Below are 24,690 nucleotides of genomic sequence, written 5' to 3' on the forward strand. Positions count from 1 at the left end.
ATCTCCGTTTTTATATATGTTGTAATCTTCAGAAAAATAAAGTGCGAACAATAGTGCAGAAAGTAAAGTGCGTCATATATATATTTCTTTAAATTATCATGCTTTTTGCTTTAGCTGCCTCTCAATCTGAGAAATGTCCATTTTTATATGCTTTCTTCAATCTAATAAAGTGCAGATTATAATACTCTTCAGATACTCTTCAGGCAGTTAAAGTGTGAATTATAGTGCAGAAGTATAAAGTGCCTCATATGTATTTGTCTGCCTCTCAATCCTTAAAATGTCCGATAATATATATTTTACAATCTTCAACCACTTAAAGTGCGAGTTATAGTGCAGGGGGTAAAGTGCAAGAAGAGTCCGCCTCAGCAATCAATAGATTTGGATAGACTCACTGCGCATAGATTTTATCTCCAACTCGTCCCACGGTTTTTATGTGTATGTTGATTGAGAAAAAGAAACAAAATCAGCTGGCAAACCACGGCTTTAGCACCGGACCATCGGACCAGGGAATATTCAGACGAGAAGCACACCTCAGCACAACCGCTAGCAGCCGACCATCGAGACTCAAGGCAGCAAATCAATATGCCAGTTTACCGGCATAATCAAAACGGAGCTTTCCCGCGTCGGACATCATCAGCCAGGCAGTCTTCTCTCACTTTGCCCGCGAACTCCGGACGCCGCCCCTCTGGCGTCTTACATCATCACGCCCTCCCACTGTATCTGATCATGATGCCTTAGACAACATGGCTGTTTCTAATCAGTCCCTCACGGACACAACAATGAAAACCATGTTGCAGGCTCTTCGTAAAACTTTCCTACTAGATATCCACACAATTGTCTCTCCTCTTAAAACTGCTGTGGATGGTCTGGGTGACAGAGTGGACCATGTTGAAAACAAATTTGAGGAATTTTCTGCCCCTCATAACACACTGATAGATTCACATACTGAGTTAAAGGACGACGTGGCGACATTAAAAGCGAAAATTGCTGATTTGGAAGATAGGAGCCGCCGTAATAATATCAAGTTACGTGGCGTTCCTGAAACCGTAACGCCAGCTGAAATTCCTGCATATGTGCGGTCCCTAATTGAAGCAGTAGTACCTAACTGCTCTCGTCAAGAACTGGAAGTGGATCGCGCTCACAGAATACCCCGTCCGAAACATATGGACGACTCAATTCCAAGAGATATTCTAGCACGCATACACTTCTTTACAGTTAAAGAGAGACTGATGGAACATTCTCGTAGAAATGGCGGCCTTCCTGCTCCATATCACAAAATCTCTTTATATGCAGATTTATCTGCAACTACCCTTCAAGCACGTAGAGCTTTGCAACCTATAACCCAAGCTCTTCGCTCAGCTAAAATCGTCTATAGATGCTTATTCGTCGTGGAGACACTCTGCACGTTGTCCGCTCACCAGAGGAGGGAACCGCTTTGCTCAAGTCATGGAACTTAGCACCATTTCCTCAAGCAAGATCGTCGTCAACCCGATCTCAAGTTCGCATGACACAAGAATGGTCCACTGCAGGATCAAGAAAAGCGGTATGATTTGCACCTATTTTTGTCCAGGCCTTACTGGTTGGTCATACCTACTTGGCTTCAGTGCGGACTATAACCCCTCACTACACAATTGGTTCATGTTTTAAGAGCCATATGTTTTTTGCTCCTAACTGTTGTTATTTGATTTTGTTCTTAAATGCCATGTTAATGTATATGCTAATACCATTTCTTGCTCATTCCACTCAAAGTGCCTTACCATTATCTATAGAAGGTGTGTGTGCTCGCTGGGAAACACACACTTTCGCCTTTCCCCTACTCTTACAAATCTATATATATATATATTTTTTTAACATCACCATTTTCTATGAAAAATGGTCATACGGATAGCTAGTATCAATGTAAACGGTTTGAACACACCTCATAAGAGATCACATTTTTGGAGAGAGGCTCAATCCTTGAGATGTGACGTGATATGTGCACAGGAGACACACCTCCTTTTGGGCGATGCGGGTCGTATGAAACACCCTGCCTATCATCATATATATCATTCACACTACAGTTCAAAAACTAGAGGTGTACTAATAGCCATTAGAAATACGGTATCCTTTGTATGTAAAGAGGTTATTGCAGACCCTAATGGGAGGTATATCATATTATACTGCACCATTAATAATATTTCTATGACATTGATCTCTCTTTATGCCCCTAATGTTGGACAATCACAGTTTCTTAAAAGGCTACTTAAAGTTGCTAGCAAGGTACAATGGGGCTCATATATTTTATGTGACGATTTTAATACCGTAATGGACAATAATCTAGATTCTACCTCACTCTCTAGAACCCAACCCACTTTCTTATCATCAACATTAATGCACCCTCTGTAGAAAGCCCCATATCTGTATGGAATTGTCATAAAGCGGTGATTCGTGGTTTATGTATTAAATATGGCTCCATACTCAAAAAACAAAGAGAAAAACAATTAACGGATCTCCTGACTAAATTGCGAAATACGGAACAAGCTAATATAGCCTCACCATCTGATGTACTAGCCTCACAACTAACCTCTATTAGACGTGATCTCCGTTGCCACATGCTGACAACATATGAAAAAGCCCACCGAAAGACGCAAGCCCACTATTATGCCCAAAACAATAAAACGAGTAAATTATTAGCACATCGCTTAAAAAAGCGACAATTAAATTCCCGCATACCTTTTCTCATTCACCCGACCTCTAACAATAAGCTCTTCTCCCCATTTGACATCTCTAATGGTTTTAAGACCTATTATTCTCATTTATATAACTTAAGAGACTCGATTATATCCCCCCCAGATCACATAAAGGCTATTCAGACATATCTGGACCGCTTACATCTACCACGATTGAATTCTTTCCAATTAAATAAATTAAACGAGGAGATCACCACAGAAGAAATTCAAAAAAACCATACGTTCTCTTCCATCCGGCAAGGCCCCTAGCCCTGACGGTTTTACTAGCATATATTATAAAACCTATAACACTAGTCTGTCCCCCTATTTACGAAACTTCTGTCGGGTGGCCATGTCCAGTGGTTCATTACCCAAAGAAAACTTACAAGCCCTGATCACCACCCTCCCAAAACCAGGCAAATCTACTGACCACCCTCAAAATTTTAGACCGATCTCTCTACTGAATCAGGACCTAAAAATATATGCAAAGGTCCTAGCTAATAGAATTGCCTTAATTCTCCCACATCTAGTGAACCAAGATCAGTCGGGTTTTGTCTCGGGCCGTCAGACCTCTGACAACACCAGAAGACTTTTAAACATCTTCCATTATATTGAGGTGGACAGCGCCCCTGCTTTGATCCTCGCCTTAGATGCCGAGAAGGCTTTTGATAGGTTGCGCTGGTCGTATGCTTTCTCGGTATTAGAACATATGGGTTTTGCTGGTAGTATATTGCTGGCGGTGTCATCTTTATATTCCAACCCCTCAGCGAAAGTTTTATCTAATGGTGCCTTATCTGAGGAATTCAATATTACAAATGGGTCATGACAGGGGTGCCCTCTTTCCCCTTTAATTTATATCTTATCCATGGAGCCACTGGCTCAGGCCCTTCGACTAGATGACAGAATTTCTGGGTTGAGTATTAATGGTAGAGATCATCTCATCTCTCTATATGCGGATGATGTCATCCTTTCCCTCACCCTGCCAGAAACATCTTTACCTGCAGTTATGGAAAACATCAACACATACGGTCAGCTGTCATATTATCATTTAAATAACTCTAAAACACAGGCTCTCCCTCTGAACCTTCCCCCTCAGCAATTAACATCCTTGAAGTCCCAATACCGGTTTGACTGGCAGGTAGCTAGTCTAAAATACTTGGGAGTAGCATTGTCATACCCCTTCTCTTCCCTATTCACTAACAACTACATCCCCCTCCTTGCAACTATTGAGTCAGACTCTGCGGAATATGCTAAGCATGAAGTCTCGTGGTTGGGCAGAATAGCTACTTTAAAAATGTTCATATTACCAAAAATTCTTTATTTATTTAGGACATTGCCCATACACCTCCCTGAATCCTTTTTCATTAAAATAAATAGAATCCTGTCACATTTTGTATGGGCTGGGAAGAGACCAAGATTATCGGCTACCATTATCACTAAATCAAAACCCCCCGGAGGGATTGGGATGCCTAATATTAAAGGTTATTACATATCTACTTTGATAACTCTCCTAAAACAGTGGTGGTGCGATACTTCTAATTCACATTGGGTCCACATTGAAAATTCCTCGGTATATCCCTACAAAATTAGTGATCTTTTACTACTTCCAGCCTGGAACCTTCATAGGCCTCCTCTCACAAACCCATTAGTAAAAACCTCATATAATGTTTGGCTGCAATATCATACTGCCTTATCTTCCTCTACGGTGCCCAACCTTGGGGAACTACCGTTGTCAATAATTCAAGCCTCCAGTCCAGGGCTTGAATTAACTAGCTGGTCTTTATGGGGTATATCTCATGTCAAGCATATATATGATGCTAATGGATTAATGACATTTGAAACCATTCGACGCACATATAATTTATCCAATAAGGATTTTTACAAATATCTACGTATTAAACATTTTTTACAATCTTTGACCCCCTCCTCTTTGCATGTAGATAACGTCACTCTCAAATACCTCTCATCTGATATGAAGGGATTAAAACCTATATATACTCTTTACACTAAATCTGATAAATGTAATAAAACTTATCCCATAAAACAATGGGAAAATGATATAGGAATAAATGTAGCCCTTCAAGATTGGCAGTTAGCTTTTAAATGTTCACATAAAGCTCTTCAATGCTCCTCACATGCAGAATCCGCCTTTAAGACAGTATCCCGTTGGTACTATACTCCGGATAGGATAGCTAAAGCTTTCCCTAACTCTTCAAATAAATGTTGGAGAAAGTGTGGCCAGAAGGGAACCTTATACCATATCTTATGGAATTGCCCTCTTATACAATCCTATTGGGTAGAATGTAAAAGCCTTCTTTCTACGATATTAAACTGCCCTGTAAATTGGTCGCCTCAATTGATTTTACTTTTTCTAGGGATACAAGCTGTTTCCCCACAATATCGGGAATTATTCTGTATCATTTGCATTATTGCAAAAAACACTCTTGCAAGCAAATGGAAAACTGTGGAGATTCCCTCTATTGATATAGTCATTTCCAAACTAAATACTACATATTCCTACGAAAAAATTCTAGCTAGAGGTTCAGGCAACACAAAAAAATTCTCTATCAGATGGAAACCATGGTATTCTTCATCCTATTGTATAGATATTTGAGGATATTTGCGTTCTGTGAAACATCACTTGCTGTTGTGTTTTGTTGAGTTGCCTCTGACGTGTCTGAGACTCATCTCTCCTGTTACTCTGTGACTGCAGCTTTGGAGTGACGAGGTGGACAAGGTAAGCGAGCCGAGAAAACACACAGGATTCATGTTTTGCCCGGTTCCCGTTTTACCGCTTCTATCAGATAGTATAAAGGGTAACGGCTAACCAAGCAGGGGGAGGTCTGGTCCTACCGAGTGCCCATCTCTGAAGTGCCTTAATAGAGGTTTAATTAAAGGTTTAGTGCCCAGACTTAATTCCACTATCCATATATTGCTGAGAGGGAAGCAGATTGTCCGTCGCCCGTGTGGGGGGATTCTGTACTTGGTTAGATGGACGTACCCTTAAATATATATTGAGTGTTTAGCTTTACGTTAAAGAAACCACCTTGTTTTTGGAGTCTATCCTCCTCGGTCTGTCGTTGTTACCCGCACTACCCCTGCTTCTGGCATGATCCTCTCCCTCCTCCCTCATTAAAAGTCTTAGCGAAGAGGGGATTTGGACATCGCATTGTAAACTGAGACGGAGATTATCCTCAAGCAGAAGCCATATGTCCCTTTACAGCTCATTCAACTCCCTAGGAGCCGTAGAGGAACACAACCCTACTTAAAACCCACTGATCGTTAAAATATATATCTATATATATGTATATATTATTTATTCTGTGCATTTTTTTAAATATTTTTGTAATGTTCATTATTTAAAGAACAGGCCATTTTGTTGCTATAGAATGCCATTTAGATTCGGTTGTATCAGAGACATTGATTTCGCGTGTGGATGTTCCATCGTTCAGTCTACAGCTTGTTTTTAGACATGCGCAGCGATCGGTAGATTAACTCTTCGTGCGCATTTCACTCGTAGCGCCGAGGCTTTCAGAGGAAGCGATTCATATTTTACCCACTTAAGTTTTATAACAGTTCTTGCTACCGTAAGAAAGAAAGTATTGCTCCGACACCCAGTTTGGTTTTATCTTTTATCGGCCAGTCTCGCCCCCAAGGATCTCCCCCCTCTATTTAGATAAGGTGTGTGGGGGTGGGTAATTGAATCGTTCTTCAATAATATTTCCTGTTTGGCTAAATGGGTGAAATATAGTCATTTTTGGATCAGCTTAACGATTGACGTGGTGAACGAGAGTACTCTCACCTTCCGAACTCATCAGGACCCTTCGGACTTCTACTGAGTCCATCAAAAAGCCTGCGGCATGCGTTGTGGCGTTAGGGTCTAATTACCTAAGTGAAGAAGGTGATGGGGCTTCGCACAGCGGCGTAGAGCTGTTAGCTTAGCAGGGACGATGCGTTAGGATCTCTATCGTTTAGCTGCTGGAAAAAATATTTTATTTTCCATGGTGTCCTCTCTGTGACCCCCCCCCGGAATGCGCTGCCACGGCTTCTTAAATGCATTGCAGTTAATGCAATGATCTGAGCCGGTACATCCACGACCTCCCCGTGGCACCGCGTGTCTCAGGAAGTCTGAGAAGGTTGGTAAAGAAAATACGCTTTTCCCCCAAAGATCTGTAATCAGCCGTTTTTCTAGTAAGCTCTACCTAGTGTAATAACCTGGTCATAATTACTTAACCTCCTGCCTTAAGAGAAGGTGTGATGGTTCTTTTTAAGGCACCTTACTGGTCACAGTCTGCTGACCGCCCATGGTCGAGCAAGTCAGTCCTTCATTCAGACCGGTCTGTGTGTCGGGTACCGGCATCGCTATAACCCCCCCCCGTAGTGACCGGAGAGACCTAAAGTCTATTCACTACTACTACCGGCCATCGTCAAGTGGTGGAAACGGAACCAGTGAAGGGTTACTTTGTAGCTCTTTTTAGAACTTGGGTAATTGGGTGTTTGTATTGGAGAGTATATTATCTCATGGAAGCCAATGCAATATTAACGAGGTCTTTGCTTTTGCTTCACAGGCCGAACATGAACTGCGCGTAGCACAAACAGAGTTTGATCGCCAGGCGGAGGTGACCAGGCTGCTTTTGGAAGGGATCAGCAGTACCCATGTGAGTTATTTTTTATTTGATCAGGGGTATGAGATGTGACCCCCCCCCAAAGTTCAATTCATGCACAAGCGATAGGCCTTCTCTGATGTTTAATTATACAAATAGATAACATTTCTCCACGACCCACTATATAGAACAACCCGAAGACCACATGGGCTTGAAGACCGCAGTTGGATCAATTAGTGGAATCGTACTTTATATACTACTGTTTTATAGGGTCTCTCCCTCCTAAATATATTAATAATTTAAAAAAAGGGGGTTGCAGAATTGGTAAAATATACATTATGATATAAAGGTTCAGCTCTACATACACCAAATGTTATTAGCACTCTCTGGAACACAAAGCAAACTTTGGCAGATCTGTCATTTTAATATTTATTCTGAATTTTTAACGTAACAATGCAGAAAGTCTTTTCAGTTTCTATGGCAACTGTGTCTTGTTAAAAGCTTTCCCGGCAGAAAAATTATGAGAGAGGCATCATTTTACATGATCAGAATGATTTCTGTAAGGTTTTAGGAATTCACTGTGCACTCAGATTTGTGCAGATTTTAACGGAAATTGGCCAATCTCGTTAATTCATATGAATGTCCAAACAGACACCCCCCCCACAACTAAAAAACTGCATTTTTTTTGTTTTTCACGCTCTCTCTCTCAATGTCTCCCTACCTTCTCCTCCAGACTCTTCCGTGTGGCTCCTTTTCCGCAGCCCCGCTTTTTGTCTTGGCTTTTCTTGTTCTTCGCTTCTTCTGTGTTCTATCTTGGTCCGCTTCTCCCCGCTATCCGCTTCTAACCTGGCCTCCTGGAGTGCTTCCACAAAAGGGGCGGGGCCTCTGCGCACACCTCCCCCAATTGGGGGAAAGGTTGGGGGTGTGCCCTGGCTCCTCCTCTTTGCGGAAGTACTCCAAGAGACCAGCAAAAAATGCAGACAGATCCCAGAAACGCACGTTTTGGATCTGCCGCCCGAAGCCAATGCAGAATTGGTCGCTGAGGGTTCCTGCCCTACCATAATTACTAGACGGAGCCTGAATTGCTTTAAGTTGACCTAGAACACGATGTTTTTGACGCAGACGCGGTGTTTACTGAACACGGTCCGCTTCCCTGCTTCAGATTAGTGTCCTGGAAAGCCGAACGCACTGACTGTTTCCCCTCCCCCACCAGGTGAATCATCTCCGCTGCCTGCATGAGTTTGCCGAGGCCCAGGCCACGTACTACGCTCAGTGTTACCAGTACATGGTCGACCTGCAGAAACAGCTGGGCAGGTAGGTGGGTTGTACATCAGCTCCTCCCACTCACAGCTAACTTTGGTATGATGCATCACCTTGTACCCAAATTCTCCTGTTCCATGTGTGATCCATAATGTTAATGTTTCTTCTATCCTTTTCCTATGCTGGCAGTTCCAGAAGTGAGGGGTAAGTATAGGTTAATGTAGTTAAGCGGATTTGGACGTTTCGCAGTATTTTCCTCCGATACTCAGCGATTTTCTGGTTACTACCCGCAGGTTCCCCGCCACGCTTGTTGTGAATGCAGATTCTACCCCTCCGCCTCTCAGTACCTCTCCACCACCCGCTACGCTTCCCGTGCTCCAGGCCGTCAGTCCCAATCCAGGGGACGGGACGCTGAACGCTATCGATGTGAAGCCCCCTTCAAGCGGCACCAGGAAAGCTCGAGTTCTCTACGATTACGAAGCTGCAGACAGCACCGAGCTGACACTCGCGGCGGACGAGGTGAGCATCAAGCTTCTCATCCTTAAATGTCTTATCGCCTAAATGTGATGTTCCTAAATCCCGCTCCTTTGATTTTGCAGCTAATCACCGTGTACAGTCTCCCCGGTATGGATCCAGACTGGCTGGTGGGTGAGAGGGGAAACAAGAAGGGTAAAGTACCAGTTACTTACCTGGAGCTCCTTAGCTAGACCCGACTCCACCAGGACAGCAAACTTCTCAAACAAGCCAATGTCTCCGGAGGGCTGATTGTTTGCTAGATGCTGCTGCTTCGTTTGGTTTTCTTCCTGTCTTACAGACTGAAGCTGCACACGTCACCCCTTATTTCTCGCAAGTTGCCCTTTTTTTTTTTATTGAATGTTACCCTTACGTTGCAGGATGGGTCTTTGGCGTTTTTGCCGGCCTCTCCTGCACCTAAGGCGTTGCGTTTCTCCTGTTACGTTTCTCCTGTTACGTTTCTCCTGTTACGTTTTCATTCCACGTCCCACTCCTGAGAACCCCCGTGTCGCTGTCTTTCCCGTGACCAAATCTGCTTGCACTAACGTTTAAAATGCAAAGACTTCTAATATTTTCTGTATGATATAACGATAAACCAGGCCAGCATAGATAAGCCCTTTGCTGTCCGTTACAGATTGGAGCCTCCCTCCCATCTATTAGTTTTTTGTATAACTGTCGCCTTTTTTATTTCAATCTCCCATTTATAAGCGTTTTAACCCTTTACATCAGCTTCTGCACGGGACTTTTTTTTAATGGCTTTGTAGCATGCAGGCTGAGGTCCCCGTACCATCATTATGCAGGGGATACAGTAGCTTTTATCCTGCATCTAATATATTTACATTTATTATTAAAAAAATAAGTAATTTATCAAATCGCAATCCAAAGGACTAACGATTACGCTCGCTTTACAAACCCTGTATCACAGGATCCCTTTAACACGTTATATCGCATTGATTGACTACTTGCTCTGGTGGAATAAAATCATCTACAGCTAGATGCTGCTGCTTCGTTTGGTTTTCTTCCCGTCTTACAGACTGAAGCTGCACACGTCACCCCTTATTTCTCGCAAGTTGCCCTTTACATTAAAATACTTTACATTAAAATAGGAATTAAAGTTAGCTATATATACAATGTGATACCAAAAGTATAACTCAAGGAATTGTTTTTAATTGTTTAATATACCTTGGCATCAATACTTTGGCATAATATTTCTACTCTGGGTGGACAATAGTTAATACATTTTATATATAAAATATTTTAATCTTTATATATAATAAAAAATACCTTGTTTCCCCACCCAGAGTAGAAAGATTAGGCAAATTGTTTCCATTGTTGCTCAATACATCTGTTATTCTACCAAGGCTCAGAACCCTTGGAGCGTACAGCTGCGGAGACTTAAGACTCCCATGACTCTCAGCCGCACAAGGACTGGCTGCATATATGGTGCCGGTTCAGCCTATACCCACACATGGTTACACCAGACTACCTTTCGGTCTATTTACACCAGAACGTCTCTAACCCATAAAATGTATCTGTTGAAAGTCCATTTGTTTTGGGTCTTGTGTGTTATTTAATTGCCTGTTAGATGTTAATAAATTGCAATCATTCCCGCAACTTGCAAGACTGTTTGTTTTCACCCCGCTTCCATGGAAAGTAAACAGTATATGTAAATACCCTTTATTTTAGTTACAGTATAAATATTTTTGTTTAAAAAAACAAAACAAAAATTGTGACGTCTGCAGAAGGAGAGGCAAAACGGACTTTGGTGCACAGAAAGAAAAACATGCACTTACGGAAATTGCCCAAAACACCCCGTTCTGAGGGACAGACACTGCTCTTGGGCTAAGGCAGATACCGTGGTTACGAGGAGCATTCCAGAAATCCTCAAACTTTACATTCCAAAAACCGTAAACATGGCAGCATCGGGGTACGATAGTCTTGTGTTATCCAGAGTGTGTATTAAAGCTCGAAAGCCCCAAACACGCACATGTCAGATGGCAGTTTCATTTATTTACGGTAGTTCGGAGGGTTTTGCGCGAGGTCCTTTATCGCTGCAGCTGTCGTACGAATGCATGCACAAGCTGGATGATAGGATCCTGTGCTTCGGGGGCAGCCTTTGCAAATGTGGCAGGTTGTGACTGTGGAGAGGGAAGGAGACCTCCAGCCGGAGAGGATGGACCCCCACGTCGGAGGTAGCGAGAGATGCTGGATAGCAGGGTGCTCTGAAATAACATGGGGGGGGTATTACATGTCTGATAAAAATATCTATAAATGTGCATAAATCACAGTAAATACAACAAGCAAGCTAAATAACGCCACACCTTTTAGAAAGCGCACAAACCTAAATATAAGTGTGTGTGTTAAGTTGTATACGTATGCAAACAAATCTGTGTGTATATATTATAAATATAATTTAAAAATAAACATGGAAAATATAGTTGATCCATGGCCTAGACAATAAGATTGGATGTCTCTGACCAACTTGCAGCTGATGAGCGATACACAGACTATGGCAGGTGGGTAAAATTTCAATTAAAATTGAATTAACCGTGGCGTGGCCTGGCTGCTGAGGGAGATGGCTGTGCAGTAAGAGAGCTCTGTCTCTTTAGCCTGAAAAAGCGACCCACACTGCAGCTAATTTAACTAACTTTACCTCCTCTGCTGCTCTGGACCTTGCTGTCACCCTGCAACTATGCCTGTTCGTAAAAAAAGGCATGCCAGACAGGAAACAGTGGCAAAATTCTGCTTTTCCAGGTCACCTCAGGCATTCCAAGATGGCACTGACTGCTCACAGGATGCTGCCTCCTCGTCCTCACAGCCGGCTGTTCTCTCACAGCCTGCTGTTATCTCAGCTCAGAGGTCTCCTGCTCCTCCACTCGCTCTGCCTCTGATTCAGCCCTTCACTGCCTCTCCTCAAAGGAAATGTCCAGGTCAGTGTCTCCACAGGCCCCCTCTGTCTCCTCATTCACAGAAGAAGCTGCATTTAACCCCTACAGCCCTGCAGCTCTCCCTGGCTGTGAGCTGCTCTGCCCAGCCAGCACTCCATCACAGAGCCCTGCAAAGCAGCATCCCAGGCTCTCTACTGCTGTTAATGATCCTGACATACAAAGAAGGGAAATACAAGATGCCCTCACTGTATCTGATCCTTTTTTTTTTTTTTTTATCAAATGTTTATTTGTTTTTTTTTTCCAGAAGCATAAAAGGATACAGAAAGGAAGAAAGGGAAGGGGGATATTGCACAATCACAATAACATTTAGTACATCACAGTTTTACATTCTCTTTGATCATCCAATATCAAAAAAAAAAAAAAAAAAAAAAGGAGCCGAGGGTACTATTTATAAGATATTATAAATATGGTTGATTTTTGATATCCAGTCCTCATATATTGATTTTCTTCTATAGTGATTCGGACCCATCCAACCTAAACCTTTTTCCATGTGTAATTGAAATAATAACTGATTTTTATATTGAATAATGGAAAAGGTTTGGTTGCTTTTCCAATTCCTGGCAATTAATACTTTGGCTGCCGCCATCGCATGAGTTAATAAGATTTTCATTTCCATAGATATACTTGTCGGGAATATGTGGAGAAGTGCACACTCAGGGGATTTCGTTATTTTCCGATTAATTCTGTAAGGAGGTCAAAAATCTTATCCCATAACTGACTAACTATATTACATGACCACCATATATGTATATAGCTACCTTTATCTTTGGTGCATCTCCAACATATATTGGATGACCCGGGGTACATTGAACTTACTCTTATCGGAGTCAAATACCAATAATTTAATAATTTGAAATAATTTTCTCTAATCGAAATTGAATGGATAATGTTGTGTGTAGAAAAGATTGCTTTTTGCCAGTTTTGTTTTAAAATCGGTATTTGTAAATCTTTTGTCCATCTAAAAATGGTATTATCACGGTCTACTTCATCTAATTTCTGTAAGGCTTCATAGGTTTTAGTTAGAATTTTCTTACACTCTTTTCCAGTGAATATATGGCCTAATTTTAAGTGGATTTCTGAATCAGCATTGTAAAGAGTGTATCTCAAAAAATTTTTTATTCTTAAATAAGAAAAAATCTCCTTAGAAGGTAATTGAAATTCTTGGATTATTTGAGAAAAATTTTTGATCTGGTTATCGGACAAAATATCTTTAATATATCTAATCCCCACCTTTTTCCATGTTAATAGTGAAATATCTTGTAAATTAGATTCAATGACCTCTAAACTTGTGACATCTAGGATTTTATCTTTTAGACCAAAGTTCTTCTTGATTTTAGACCATTCTTGTATAATTTCATTAAAGACTGTACTATTTCCTACCGAACTCTTTGTTTTCAATTTATCTTGAGAGTCCCAAATAACCGTATCTAAATTGTCAAAACCAACTATAAATTGCTCCATCTTGGACCAAGGTTTGATCTTATTAATTTCCACTTGTGTATTGTAGATATGAATTAGCATACACGCCTCATATGCGCGTTTTATCATAGGGAAATTCAGACCTCCTCTGTTCGATTTTTGAGAAAGAAGTTTAATTCCTAATCTAGATTTTTTGTTGTTATTAATAAAATTATTAAAAGAGGTTTGGATGATATGTAGCCAAGTCACAGGTATTTTTAAAGGTAGATGTCTGAATAAATACGTCCATTTGGGGAGGATATAAGCATTTATTATATTTATCCTTCCAACCCAGGAATACATAGCATTTTTCCAATTCTTTAATAGGGAGTTGGTTTCTTTAATACAGGAAAGGAAATTCCTTTCCATCATATTCTGTACATTAGAGGTCAATTTTAAACCTAAATATTTCAGATCTTGTGTTGCCTCTTTAAATTTAAATTCCCTATGGATTGTTTGTTTAACATTTCTCATAATATTTAGATAAAGGATTTCTGATTTTTCTATATTTAGCTTATAATTAGTGAATTCTGCATATTTATTTATGATTTTCATCAGTTCCCTTATAGAGGGTTCCACATCTTCCACTGTTAATAGGATATCATCCGCGTAGAGACAGATTTTAAATTGCTCTTGTTTCATCATTGAGCCCTTTATCGTTTCATTGGACCTTATTAAGATTGCCAATATCTCTATCGTTAATATGTAAAGCATTGGGGATAATGGACAACCTTGTCGAGTACCGTTATTAATCTGAAACCAATCCGATTTAATATCTTGGCTGACTATTCTAGCGGTAGGGTTAGAATAAAGTGCTTTGATTGCCGATAGGAAACTGCCCTCCAGACCAAAAGTTTGTAAAGATTGAAACATAAATTTCCAATTAATACGGTCGAACGCTTTCTCAGCGTCTAAAGCTATTATTGCCGTTTGTCTTTGTTCAATATTAGCCAAATCTATAGTATCTATGATACGTCTCACGTTGTCATATGTAATTCTATTTGGAACAAATCCGATCTGATCAGAATGAATTAAAAATGCAATAACCTGTTTTAATCTTTCTGCTAATATACCTGCAAATATTTTCATATCTTCATTGAACAAAGAAATGGGTCTATAGTTAGTAATATCTTCAGATCTTTTATTTTGTTTATGTATGGGAATGATATTGGCCCTCAATAATTCCTCTGGCGCGTTTTCTTCCTCCATTAATTCATTAAATAACGCTGATAAATGTACTCCTATATCTGCCTTAAATTTTTTATAAAAAAGGCCACTGAAACCATCTGGTCCAGGACTTTTATTACTCTTGATCTTATGTATAACTTTTATGACTTCAGACTCCACTATAGGTTTATTTAATTGTATCAGTTGTTCTTTTGTCAATTTTGGCGTAAGTACGTTAGCTAAGTATTTTTTAATTTGTTCCAAATTAGAATTATTATTTAGATTATATAGAGCCGAATAGTACCTATTAAAGGCCTGACCAATCGCTTTCGGCGATGTAAGTATTTAATTTCCTTCTATAATTTTATATATACGATTGTTAGACTGATTTTTTTTAAGCCTATTTGTCAATGCTTTATCTACTCTATTATTTTTAAAGTACCAGCGCTGTTTTAGTTTCTCAAGATTTTTCCCAATTTTTTCAAATTCTAAATCCCTTATTTTTCCTTTTACTTGCTGGATTTTGATGGATCGTAATTTAGTTGGAGATAGTTGATTTAGTTTAGTGAGATCATAAAGATTAATATATAGAGTAGATAGCTCCGGGCCTCTTCTTTTATTTTCTAGTTTTGCTATTTTAATAAGGTATCCACGTATTACGCTTTTAAAAGCACACCATAAGGTGGTACGGGATATCACTCTATCATCATTCTCCAAAAAATAAAATTTCATTAATTTCTGTAATGCTTGTACATGTTGTTGTTGGCCCAAAATAAGATTATTAATTCGCCAGTCTTTAAGGATTTTCTCTGATTGACTCGAATTGGTTTCACATATAATCGCATTATGATCTGACCAAATAATATCTTTAATCAAAACCTTTTTTATGTTATATACTAGAGGGCAGTTTCCTATCAGCAAATCTATGCGCGCATACGAGGCGTGTGGTATGGAAAAATGCGTATACTCTTTTTGAGTTGGATGTAGTACTCTCCAAATATCATAGAGATTATTTTTTTTGAAGAAATTTGTTAGTCTAATTGCCGATCTTTCTGACCTCGGATCCTGCCTTGTATCTCTTCTTGTGATCTTATCCATTTCCATATTTGGAAATACATTGAAATCACCTGCCATAATGAGAGTCCCTTTTATATATTTTTCGGCTTTTGAAAATAAATCTTCTATAAATTTAATAGTACCTGTATTTGGAGCGTATAAATTAATTAAAGTATATAATTGGTCTTCTATTCTACATACTATGATGATGTATCTAGCTTCGGAATCAATATCTTGGTACAAGATTTCGAACCTTATATTAGTGGTAACAATTATGGCTACCCCTCTCTTTTTTTTATATTGAAGAGAGGAAGCAATAATTCTAGAGATCTGTTTACTCTTAATAGGAATGTCTAAAGTACTTAACCAATGTGTCTCTTGTATGAAACATAAATCAATTTTTTCTTTTTTTAAGATTTTTAGTAATGTGGATCTTTTTTGAGGACTGTTTAACCCTTGAGTATTTAAAGAGAAAATTCGCACCATCTTTTTAGAACTTTATTCTTATACCCTCGGCTCATATAAATTAAAAATAGAAATAAATAAGAAAATGGATTAAGAAAAAACAAAAAAAGAGAAAAAAGCTTAAAAAGAAAGAGAAAAGGATATAATCTCTTTCTAGAGATACCCAACTCCAAAATTTTTAGGAGTGGGTGTGATCCTTCCCCTCTACCTGGACCATACAAACTGTACCTCATGACGTGATTTTTCACTACTTGAGGTTTACATTTAGGAAGGCCCCTTATGGAGTTCGCGGGAATTATTTCTAATTTTGTGTCTTGCTGATAAATTAAATAGATTTAAAAAGGAAGTGGATAACAGATTGAGAAAAGGAGAGGAGAAAGAAGAGTAAAAAAAAAAAAAAAAAAAAAAAAAAAATTCCTTTCAGAGAGTTTAAATACTTTATATAGTAAGTTGCAATCTAATAATATATAAGACTCTAGATAAAGTGCATATGTATACCAATTTCTATTTTAAACACCCTAAATTTAGTAAAGTGCTACAAGAGTGTATTACAACGAAATAGATTTAGCAGCAAAGTTTTTATGCGTACGCAATTCTCTCTGGAGGGTAAGTCAAAAAACAATATTGAGTTAATACAATTTATAACAAAAAAAATAAATAAATAAATAGATAAATAAATAAATAAATACATATATTAACATTCATTCTAGAGAGTTAAAGTACATTGAATATTAAATTGCTGTCTAATAATATGAGAAACTTAGACCGATATACTCGAAAAAGTGTATGTGTATACAAAGATTCTATTATAAACACCCTGAAATTTATAAAGTGCTGCCAAAGTGCATCGTCGATTTAATTATTTATTTATCTTTCCCCTTTTTCCTTTTCTTTCCTTTTTCCAAAGTGCTTGTGCTTATACTATACTCTCTGGGCGCTCAACCATACGAAAGTGTTACATAAGTGCATTTAACAACAAAAAATAGATTATATTAAATATTTTGACTCCATATTATACCGAAATTTTTGTGAACATACAAAAATATTTCCTTAAAATGCACTTAATAATTGTCAGTAACTATTATGTCTTTAATTAATATATAATATTTTATTTAATAAGTTACTTTCTAATAATACAAAAAGTTTAAATATTATATTCTCAATAAAGTGCATGTGTATTCATAATTCTATTTTCAACGCCCTATAAAGTGCTGTGAAAGTGTATTGCTAATGTTTCCACCAAATAAATTTAGCACCAGAGTACTTAAATTTACATTATTCTCTCTAGATGCTCGACCATAACAAAAAAAAAAAAGAAAAGAAAAAAAAATTAATTCAAAAATACACCACAATTTTTGTGAATAATCAGAAATATTTCCTTAAACTATTATTACTCTAATTAATCTCACTGAATTTATCTATATATTACTCCATAGTTAAACATATCACAAAAATAAATAATTCAGTAATTCAACTTTACAGAATCCCACCATTTTTGGGCATCTTCTATAGATCTGAGTGTTATTGCTCGATTTTCGTAAGTTACTATTAGATTAGATAGTTGGTCCCATTTATATCTTAATTGTTTCTCCCGTAAATATTGAGTAATAGAACTATATTGGGAGCGAATTTGTCTTGTACGTCGTGATATATCTTGTAGAAAAATTAATTTTTTAAATCTGGGATCATCCGTCTTGTATTTTCTTGCTTCTTGAAGTATTTTCTGTCGTGCATCTATTGTAGAAAACCGAACAATAACGTCCCGTGGAGCTTCTGAAGCAATTTGCGGTGGTTTAGCGACTCTATAAGCTCTTTTTATTGAAGATATTTCTGGGAAGTCGTCAATACCCATATCCTGAAACAACAGTTTTAACTGAGGCATCGGGTCCGAAGAAATAGGTTGATCTATTAATCCCCTGATACGAATATTTTTACGTCGATTTAAGTCTTCCATAGATGTTATATATGATTCCAATTTTAATATTGTTTCTTCTGAATTCCTTAACTTTTTAGTCGTTTCCTTTAATATCAAGTCCATCGTATCGACTCTTTTTTCTATTAGATTCATTCGATCTCCAATGAGGTTGATCTTTTTTGATATATCTTCATAATGATTCTGTAACTCTTGTTTAATTAGAATTAGTTGTTGGTCAGCACATGATTGTATACATTGCTGCATTTTAGAGTGTGAAAATGCTTCTTCTTGTTTTTTTGTAATTTTAGTAGATTTTTCATGAGAAGATATTTCTGAGTATTCTGCCGAATCTTCCAACAGTGAAGTAAGAGTTGCTGAAATTGAATCATCCGGGTTTATATTTTGCGGTGATTTCTTACTAAGGTTGGGAGAGAATATAGATGCTGTTTTTCTATCTTTTTTAGCCTCTACATTCCTCTCTCTCCTCTTGTCTTCAGCTGTTTTTTTTTGAGACATGATGTATTCCTTTATTCTCCTCCTCTACTCTTCCTTATTTAATTTTAGATGCCCAACGTATTTTTGCCAGTATTTGTATTGTCTTCTTAACTTTAATAAATTTGATTTAACTGTCTCACAGTCTTCCCGGTGTCTGCTATATTTGTATTATGTATATATTATAATCTTCAAACAAATAAAGTGCGGATTATAGTGCAAAAGATATAAGGTGCTTCAAATGTGTTCTTATTATATTTTACTTCAGCCACCTCACAATCTTTAAGATGTCCGATTATATATATATTATACTCTTCACACAGATAAAGTGCATTCTATGATATACTTCAGACACTCCTCTGACAGTTAAAGTGCGGGATATTGTGCAGAGATATGAAATGGCTTATATCAGTTCTTTCTTATCTAGATTTCAATACTTAAGATGTCCGGTTACATATGTTCTATGGTCTTCAGACCAATAAGGTACAGATTAAAGTGCCGGTTATGGTGCAAGAGTATAAGATGTAGCATATATCTTCTTCCTTAGAAATTTAAATTGACGTCATGATTTTAATAGATTTACTTTAACTGCCTCTTAGTATTCACAATCTCCGTTTTTATATATGTTGTAATCTTCAGAAAAATAAAGTGCGAACAATAGTGCAGAAAGTAAAGTGCGTCATATATATATTTCTTTAAATTATCATGCTTTTTGCTTTAGCTGCCTCTCAATCTGAGAAATGTCCATTTTTATATGCTTTCTTCAATCTAATAAAGTGCAGATTATAATACTCTTCAGATACTCTTCAGGCAGTTAAAGTGTGAATTATAGTGCAGAAGTATAAAGTGCCTCATATGTATTTGTCTGCCTCTCAATCCTTAAAATGTCCGATAATATATATTTTACAATCTTCAACCACTTAAAGTGCGAGTTATAGTGCAGGGGGTAAAGTGCAAGAAGAGTCCGCCTCAGCAATCAATAGATTTGGATAGACTCACTGCGCATAGATTTTATCTCCAACTCGTCCCACGGTTTTTATGTGTATGTTGATTGAGAAAAAGAAACAAAATCAGCTGGCAAACCACGGCTTTAGCACCGGACCATCGGACCAGGGAATATTCAGACGAGAAGCACACCTCAGCACAACCGCTAGCAGCCGACCATCGAGACTCAAGGCAGCAAATCAATATGCCAGTTTACCGGCATAATCAAAACGGAGCTTTCCCGCGTCGGACATCATCAGCCAGGCAGTCTTCTCTCACTTTGCCCGCGAACTCCGGACGCCGCCCCTCTGGCGTCTTACATCATCACGCCCTCCCACTGTATCTGATCATGATGCCTTAGACAACATGGCTGTTTCTAATCAGTCCCTCACGGACACAACAATGAAAACCATGTTGCAGGCTCTTCGTAAAACTTTCCTACTAGATATCCACACAATTGTCTCTCCTCTTAAAACTGCTGTGGATGGTCTGGGTGACAGAGTGGACCATGTTGAAAACAAATTTGAGGAATTTTCTGCCCCTCATAACACACTGATAGATTCACATACTGAGTTAAAGGACGACGTGGCGACATTAAAAGCGAAAATTGCTGATTTGGAAGATAGGAGCCGCCGTAATAATATCAAGTTACGTGGCGTTCCTGAAACCGTAACGCCAGCTGAAATTCCTGCATATGTGCGGTCCCTAATTGAAGCAGTAGTACCTAACTGCTCTCCTCAAGAACTGGAAGTGGATCGCGCTCACAGAATACCCCGTCCGAAACATATGGACGACTCAATTCCAAGAGATATTCTAGCACGCATACACTTCTTTACAGTTAAAGAGAGACTGATGGAACATTCTCGTAGAAATGGCGGCCTTCCTGCTCCATATCACAAAATCTCTTTATATGCAGATTTATCTGCAACTACCCTTCAAGCACGTAGAGCTTTGCAACCTATAACCCAAGCTCTTCGCTCAGCTAAAATCGTCTATAGATGCTTATTCGTCGTGGAGACACTCTGCACGTTGTCCGCTCACCAGAGGAGGGAACCGCTTTGCTCAAGTCATGGAACTTAGCACCATTTCCTCAAGCAAGATCGTCGTCAACCCGATCTCAAGTTCGCATGAAACAAGAATGGTCCACTGCAGGATCAAGAAAAGCGGTATGATTTGCACCTATTTTTGTCCAGGCCTTACTGGTTGGTCATTCCTACTTGGCTTCAGTGCGGACTATAACCCCTCACTACACAATTGGTTCATGTTTTAAGAGCCATATGTTTTTTGCTCCTAACTGTTGTTATTTGATTTTGTTCTTAAATGCCATGTTAATGTATATGCTAATACCATTTCTTGCTCATTCCACTCAAAGTGCCTTACCATTATCTATAGAAGGTGTGTGTGCTCGCTGGGAAACACACACTTTCGCCTTTCCCCTACTCTTACAAATCTATATATATATATATATTTTTTTAACATCACCATTTTCTATGAAAAATGGTCATACGGATAGCTAGTATCAATGTAAACGGTTTGAACACACCTCATAAGAGATCACATTTTTGGAGAGAGGCTCAATCCTTGAGATGTGACGTGATATGTGCACAGGAGACACACCTCCTTTTGGGCGATGCGGGTCGTATGAAACACCCTGCCTATCATCATATATATCATTCACACTACAGTTCAAAAACTAGGTGTACTAATAGCCATTAGAAATACGGTATCCTTTGTATGTAAAGATGTTATTGCAGACCCTAATGGGAGGTATATCATATTATACTGCACCATTCATAATATTTCTATGACATTGATCTCTCTTTATGCCCCTAATGTTGGACAATCACAGTTTCTTAAAAGGCTACTTAAAGTTGCTAGCAAGGTACAATGGGGCTCATATATTTTATGTGACGATTTTAATACCGTAATGGACAATAATCTAGATTCTACCTCACTCTCTAGAACCCAACCCACTTTCTTATCATCATGGATGTGGGAAAGAGACCTTTATGACATCTGGAGGATCAATCACGGTACAGAGAGGGGTTATACTCATTTATCAGCAGCACATAACACCTATTCACGTTTAGATATGTTCCTGGTGGATAGGATATTTTTACGATCCATATTAGCTTCAACTATCGAAACTATAACATGGTCCGACCATGCGGCAATCACACTCACGCTTGACGATGAGATATCCTCACATGGAGTTTATCAGTGGCGCATTAGCCCTTTCTTACTGTCTCACCAGGAATATTCAAAGCATTTACATACTGATATCGAGGATTTTTTCAACATTAATGCACCCTCTGTAGAAAGCCCCATATCTGTATGGAATTGTCATAAAGCGGTGATTCGTGGTTTATGTATTAAATATGGCTCCATACTCAAAAAACAAAGAGAAAAACAATTAACGGATCTCCTGACTAAATTGCGAAATACGGAACAAGCTAATATAGCCTCACCATCTGATGTACTAGCCTCACAACTAACCTCTATTAGACGTGATCTCCGTTGCCACATGCTGACAACATATGAAAAAGCCCACCGAAAGACGCAAGCCCACTATTATGCCCAAAACAATAAAACGAGTAAATTATTAGCACATCGCTTAAAAAAGCGACAATTAAATTCCCGCATACCTTTTCTCATTCACCCGACCTCTAACAATAAGCTCTTCTCCCCATTTGACATCTCTAATGGTTTTAAGACCTATTATTCTCATTTATATAACTTAAGAGACTCGATTATATCCCCCCCAGATCACATAAAGGCTATTCAGACATATCTGGACCGCTTACATCTACCACGATTGAATTCTTTCCAATTAAATAAATTAAACGAGGAGATCACCACAGAAGAAATTCAAAAAAACCATACGTTCTCTTCCATCCGGCAAGGCCCCTGGCCCTGACGGTTTTACTAGCATATATTATAAAACCTATAACACTAGTCTGTCCCCCTATTTACGAAACTTCTGTCGGGTGGCCATGTCCAGTGGTTCATTACCCAAAGAAAACTTACAAGCCCTGATCACCACCCTCCCAAAACCAGGCAAATCTACTGACCACCCTCAAAATTTTAGACCGATCTCTCTACTGAATCAGGACCTAAAAATATATGCAAAGGTCCTAGCTAATAGAATTGCCTTAATTCTCCCACATCTAGTGAACCAAGATCAGTCGGGTTTTGTCTCGGGCCGTCAGACCTCTGACAACACCAGAAGACTTTTAAATATCTTCCATTATATTGAGGTGGACAGCGCCCCTGCTTTGATCCTCGCCTTAGATGCCGAGAAGGCTTTTGATAGGTTGCGCTGGTCGTATGCTTTCTCGGTATTAGAACATATGGGTTTTGCTGGTAGTATATTGCTGGCGGTGTCATCTTTATATTCCAACCCCTCAGCGAAAGTTTTATCTAATGGTGCCTTATCTGAGGAATTCAATATTACAAATGGGTCACGACAGGGGTGCCCTCTTTCCCCTTTAATTTATATCTTATCCATGGAGCCACTGGCTCAGGCCCTTCGACTAGATGACAGAATTTCTGGGTTGAGTATTAATGGTAGAGATCATCTCATCTCTCTATATGCGGATGATGTCATCCTTTCCCTCACCCTGCCAGAAACATCTTTACCTGCAGTTATGGAAAACATCAACACATACGGTCAGCTGTCATATTATCATTTAAATAACTCTAAAACACAGGCTCTCCCTCTGAACCTTCCCCCTCAGCAATTAACATCCTTGAAGTCCCAATACCGGTTTGACTGGCAGGTAGCTAGTCTAAAATACTTGGGAGTAGCATTGTCATACCCCTTCTCTTCCCTATTCACTAACAACTACATCCCCCTCCTTGCAACTATTGAGTCAGACTCTGCGGAATATGCTAAGCATGAAGTCTCGTGGTTGGGCAGAATAGCTACTTTAAAAATGTTCATATTACCAAAAATTCTTTATTTATTTAGGACATTGCCCATACACCTCCCTGAATCCTTTTTCATTAAAATAAATAGAATCCTGTCACATTTTGTATGGGCTGGGAAGAGACCAAGATTATCGGCTACCATTATCACTAAATCAAAACTCGCCGGAGGGATTGGGATGCCTAATATTAAAGGTTATTACATATCTACTTTGATAACTCTCCTAAAACAGTGGTGGTGCGATACTTCTAATTCACATTGGGTCCACATTGAAAATTCCTCGGTATATCCCTACAAAATTAGTGATCTTTTACTACTTCCAGCCTGGAACCTTCATAGGCCTCCTCTCACAAACCCATTAGTAAAAACCTCATATAATGTTTGGCTGCAATATCATACTGCCTTATCTTCCTCTACGGTGCCCAACCTTGGGGAACTACCGTTGTCAATAATTCAAGCCTCCAGTCCAGGGCTTGAATTAACTAGCTGGTCTTTATGGGGTATATCTCATGTCAAGCATATATATGATGCTAATGGATTAATGACATTTGAAACCATTCGACGCACATATAATTTATCCAATAAGGATTTTTACAAATATCTACGTATTAAACATTTTTTACAATCTTTGACCCCCTCCTCTTTGCATGTAGATAACGTCACTCTCAAATACCTCTCATCTGATATGAAGGGATTAAAACCTATATATACTCTTTACACTAAATCTGATAAATGTAATAAAACTTATCCCATAAAACAATGGGAAAATGATATAGGAATAAATGTAGCCCTTCAAGATTGGCAGTTAGCTTTTAAATGTTCACATAAAGCTCTTCAATGCTCCTCACATGCAGAATCCGCCTTTAAGACAGTATCCCGTTGGTACTATACTCCGGATAGGATAGCTAAAGCTTTCCCTAACTCTTCAAATAAATGTTGGAGAAAGTGTGGCCAGAAGGGAACCTTATACCATATCTTATGGAATTGCCCTCTTATACAATCCTATTGGGTAGAATGTAAAAGCCTTCTTTCTACGATATTAAACTGCCCTGTAAATTGGTCGCCTCAATTGATTTTACTTTTTCTAGGGATACAAGCTGTTTCCCCACAATATCGGGAATTATTCTGTATCATTTGCATTATTGCAAAAAACACTCTTGCAAGCAAATGGAAAACTGTGGAGATTCCCTCT

General features: G+C 38.8%; 1 protein-coding gene across 1 annotated transcript; it reads left to right on the forward strand.

The window, feature by feature from the left end:
- Positions 1-3,060: 3,060 nt before the first annotated feature.
- LOC128502603 (endophilin-B2-like) lies at positions 3,061-9,525 on the forward strand. Its single transcript, XM_053472447.1, has 7 exons — positions 3,061-3,124; positions 3,239-3,405; positions 5,422-5,445; positions 7,277-7,366; positions 8,526-8,626; positions 8,866-9,091; positions 9,172-9,525. The coding sequence occupies exons 1-7, from the start codon at positions 3,061-3,063 to the stop codon at positions 9,277-9,279; spliced, it is 780 nt and encodes a 259-aa protein (XP_053328422.1). The 3' UTR covers positions 9,280-9,525.
- Positions 9,526-24,690: the final 15,165 nt, after the last annotated feature.

This window comes from Spea bombifrons, chromosome 8, assembly GCF_027358695.1.
Source record: "Spea bombifrons isolate aSpeBom1 chromosome 8, aSpeBom1.2.pri, whole genome shotgun sequence".
NCBI lineage: Eukaryota > Metazoa > Chordata > Amphibia > Anura > Pelobatidae > Spea > Spea bombifrons.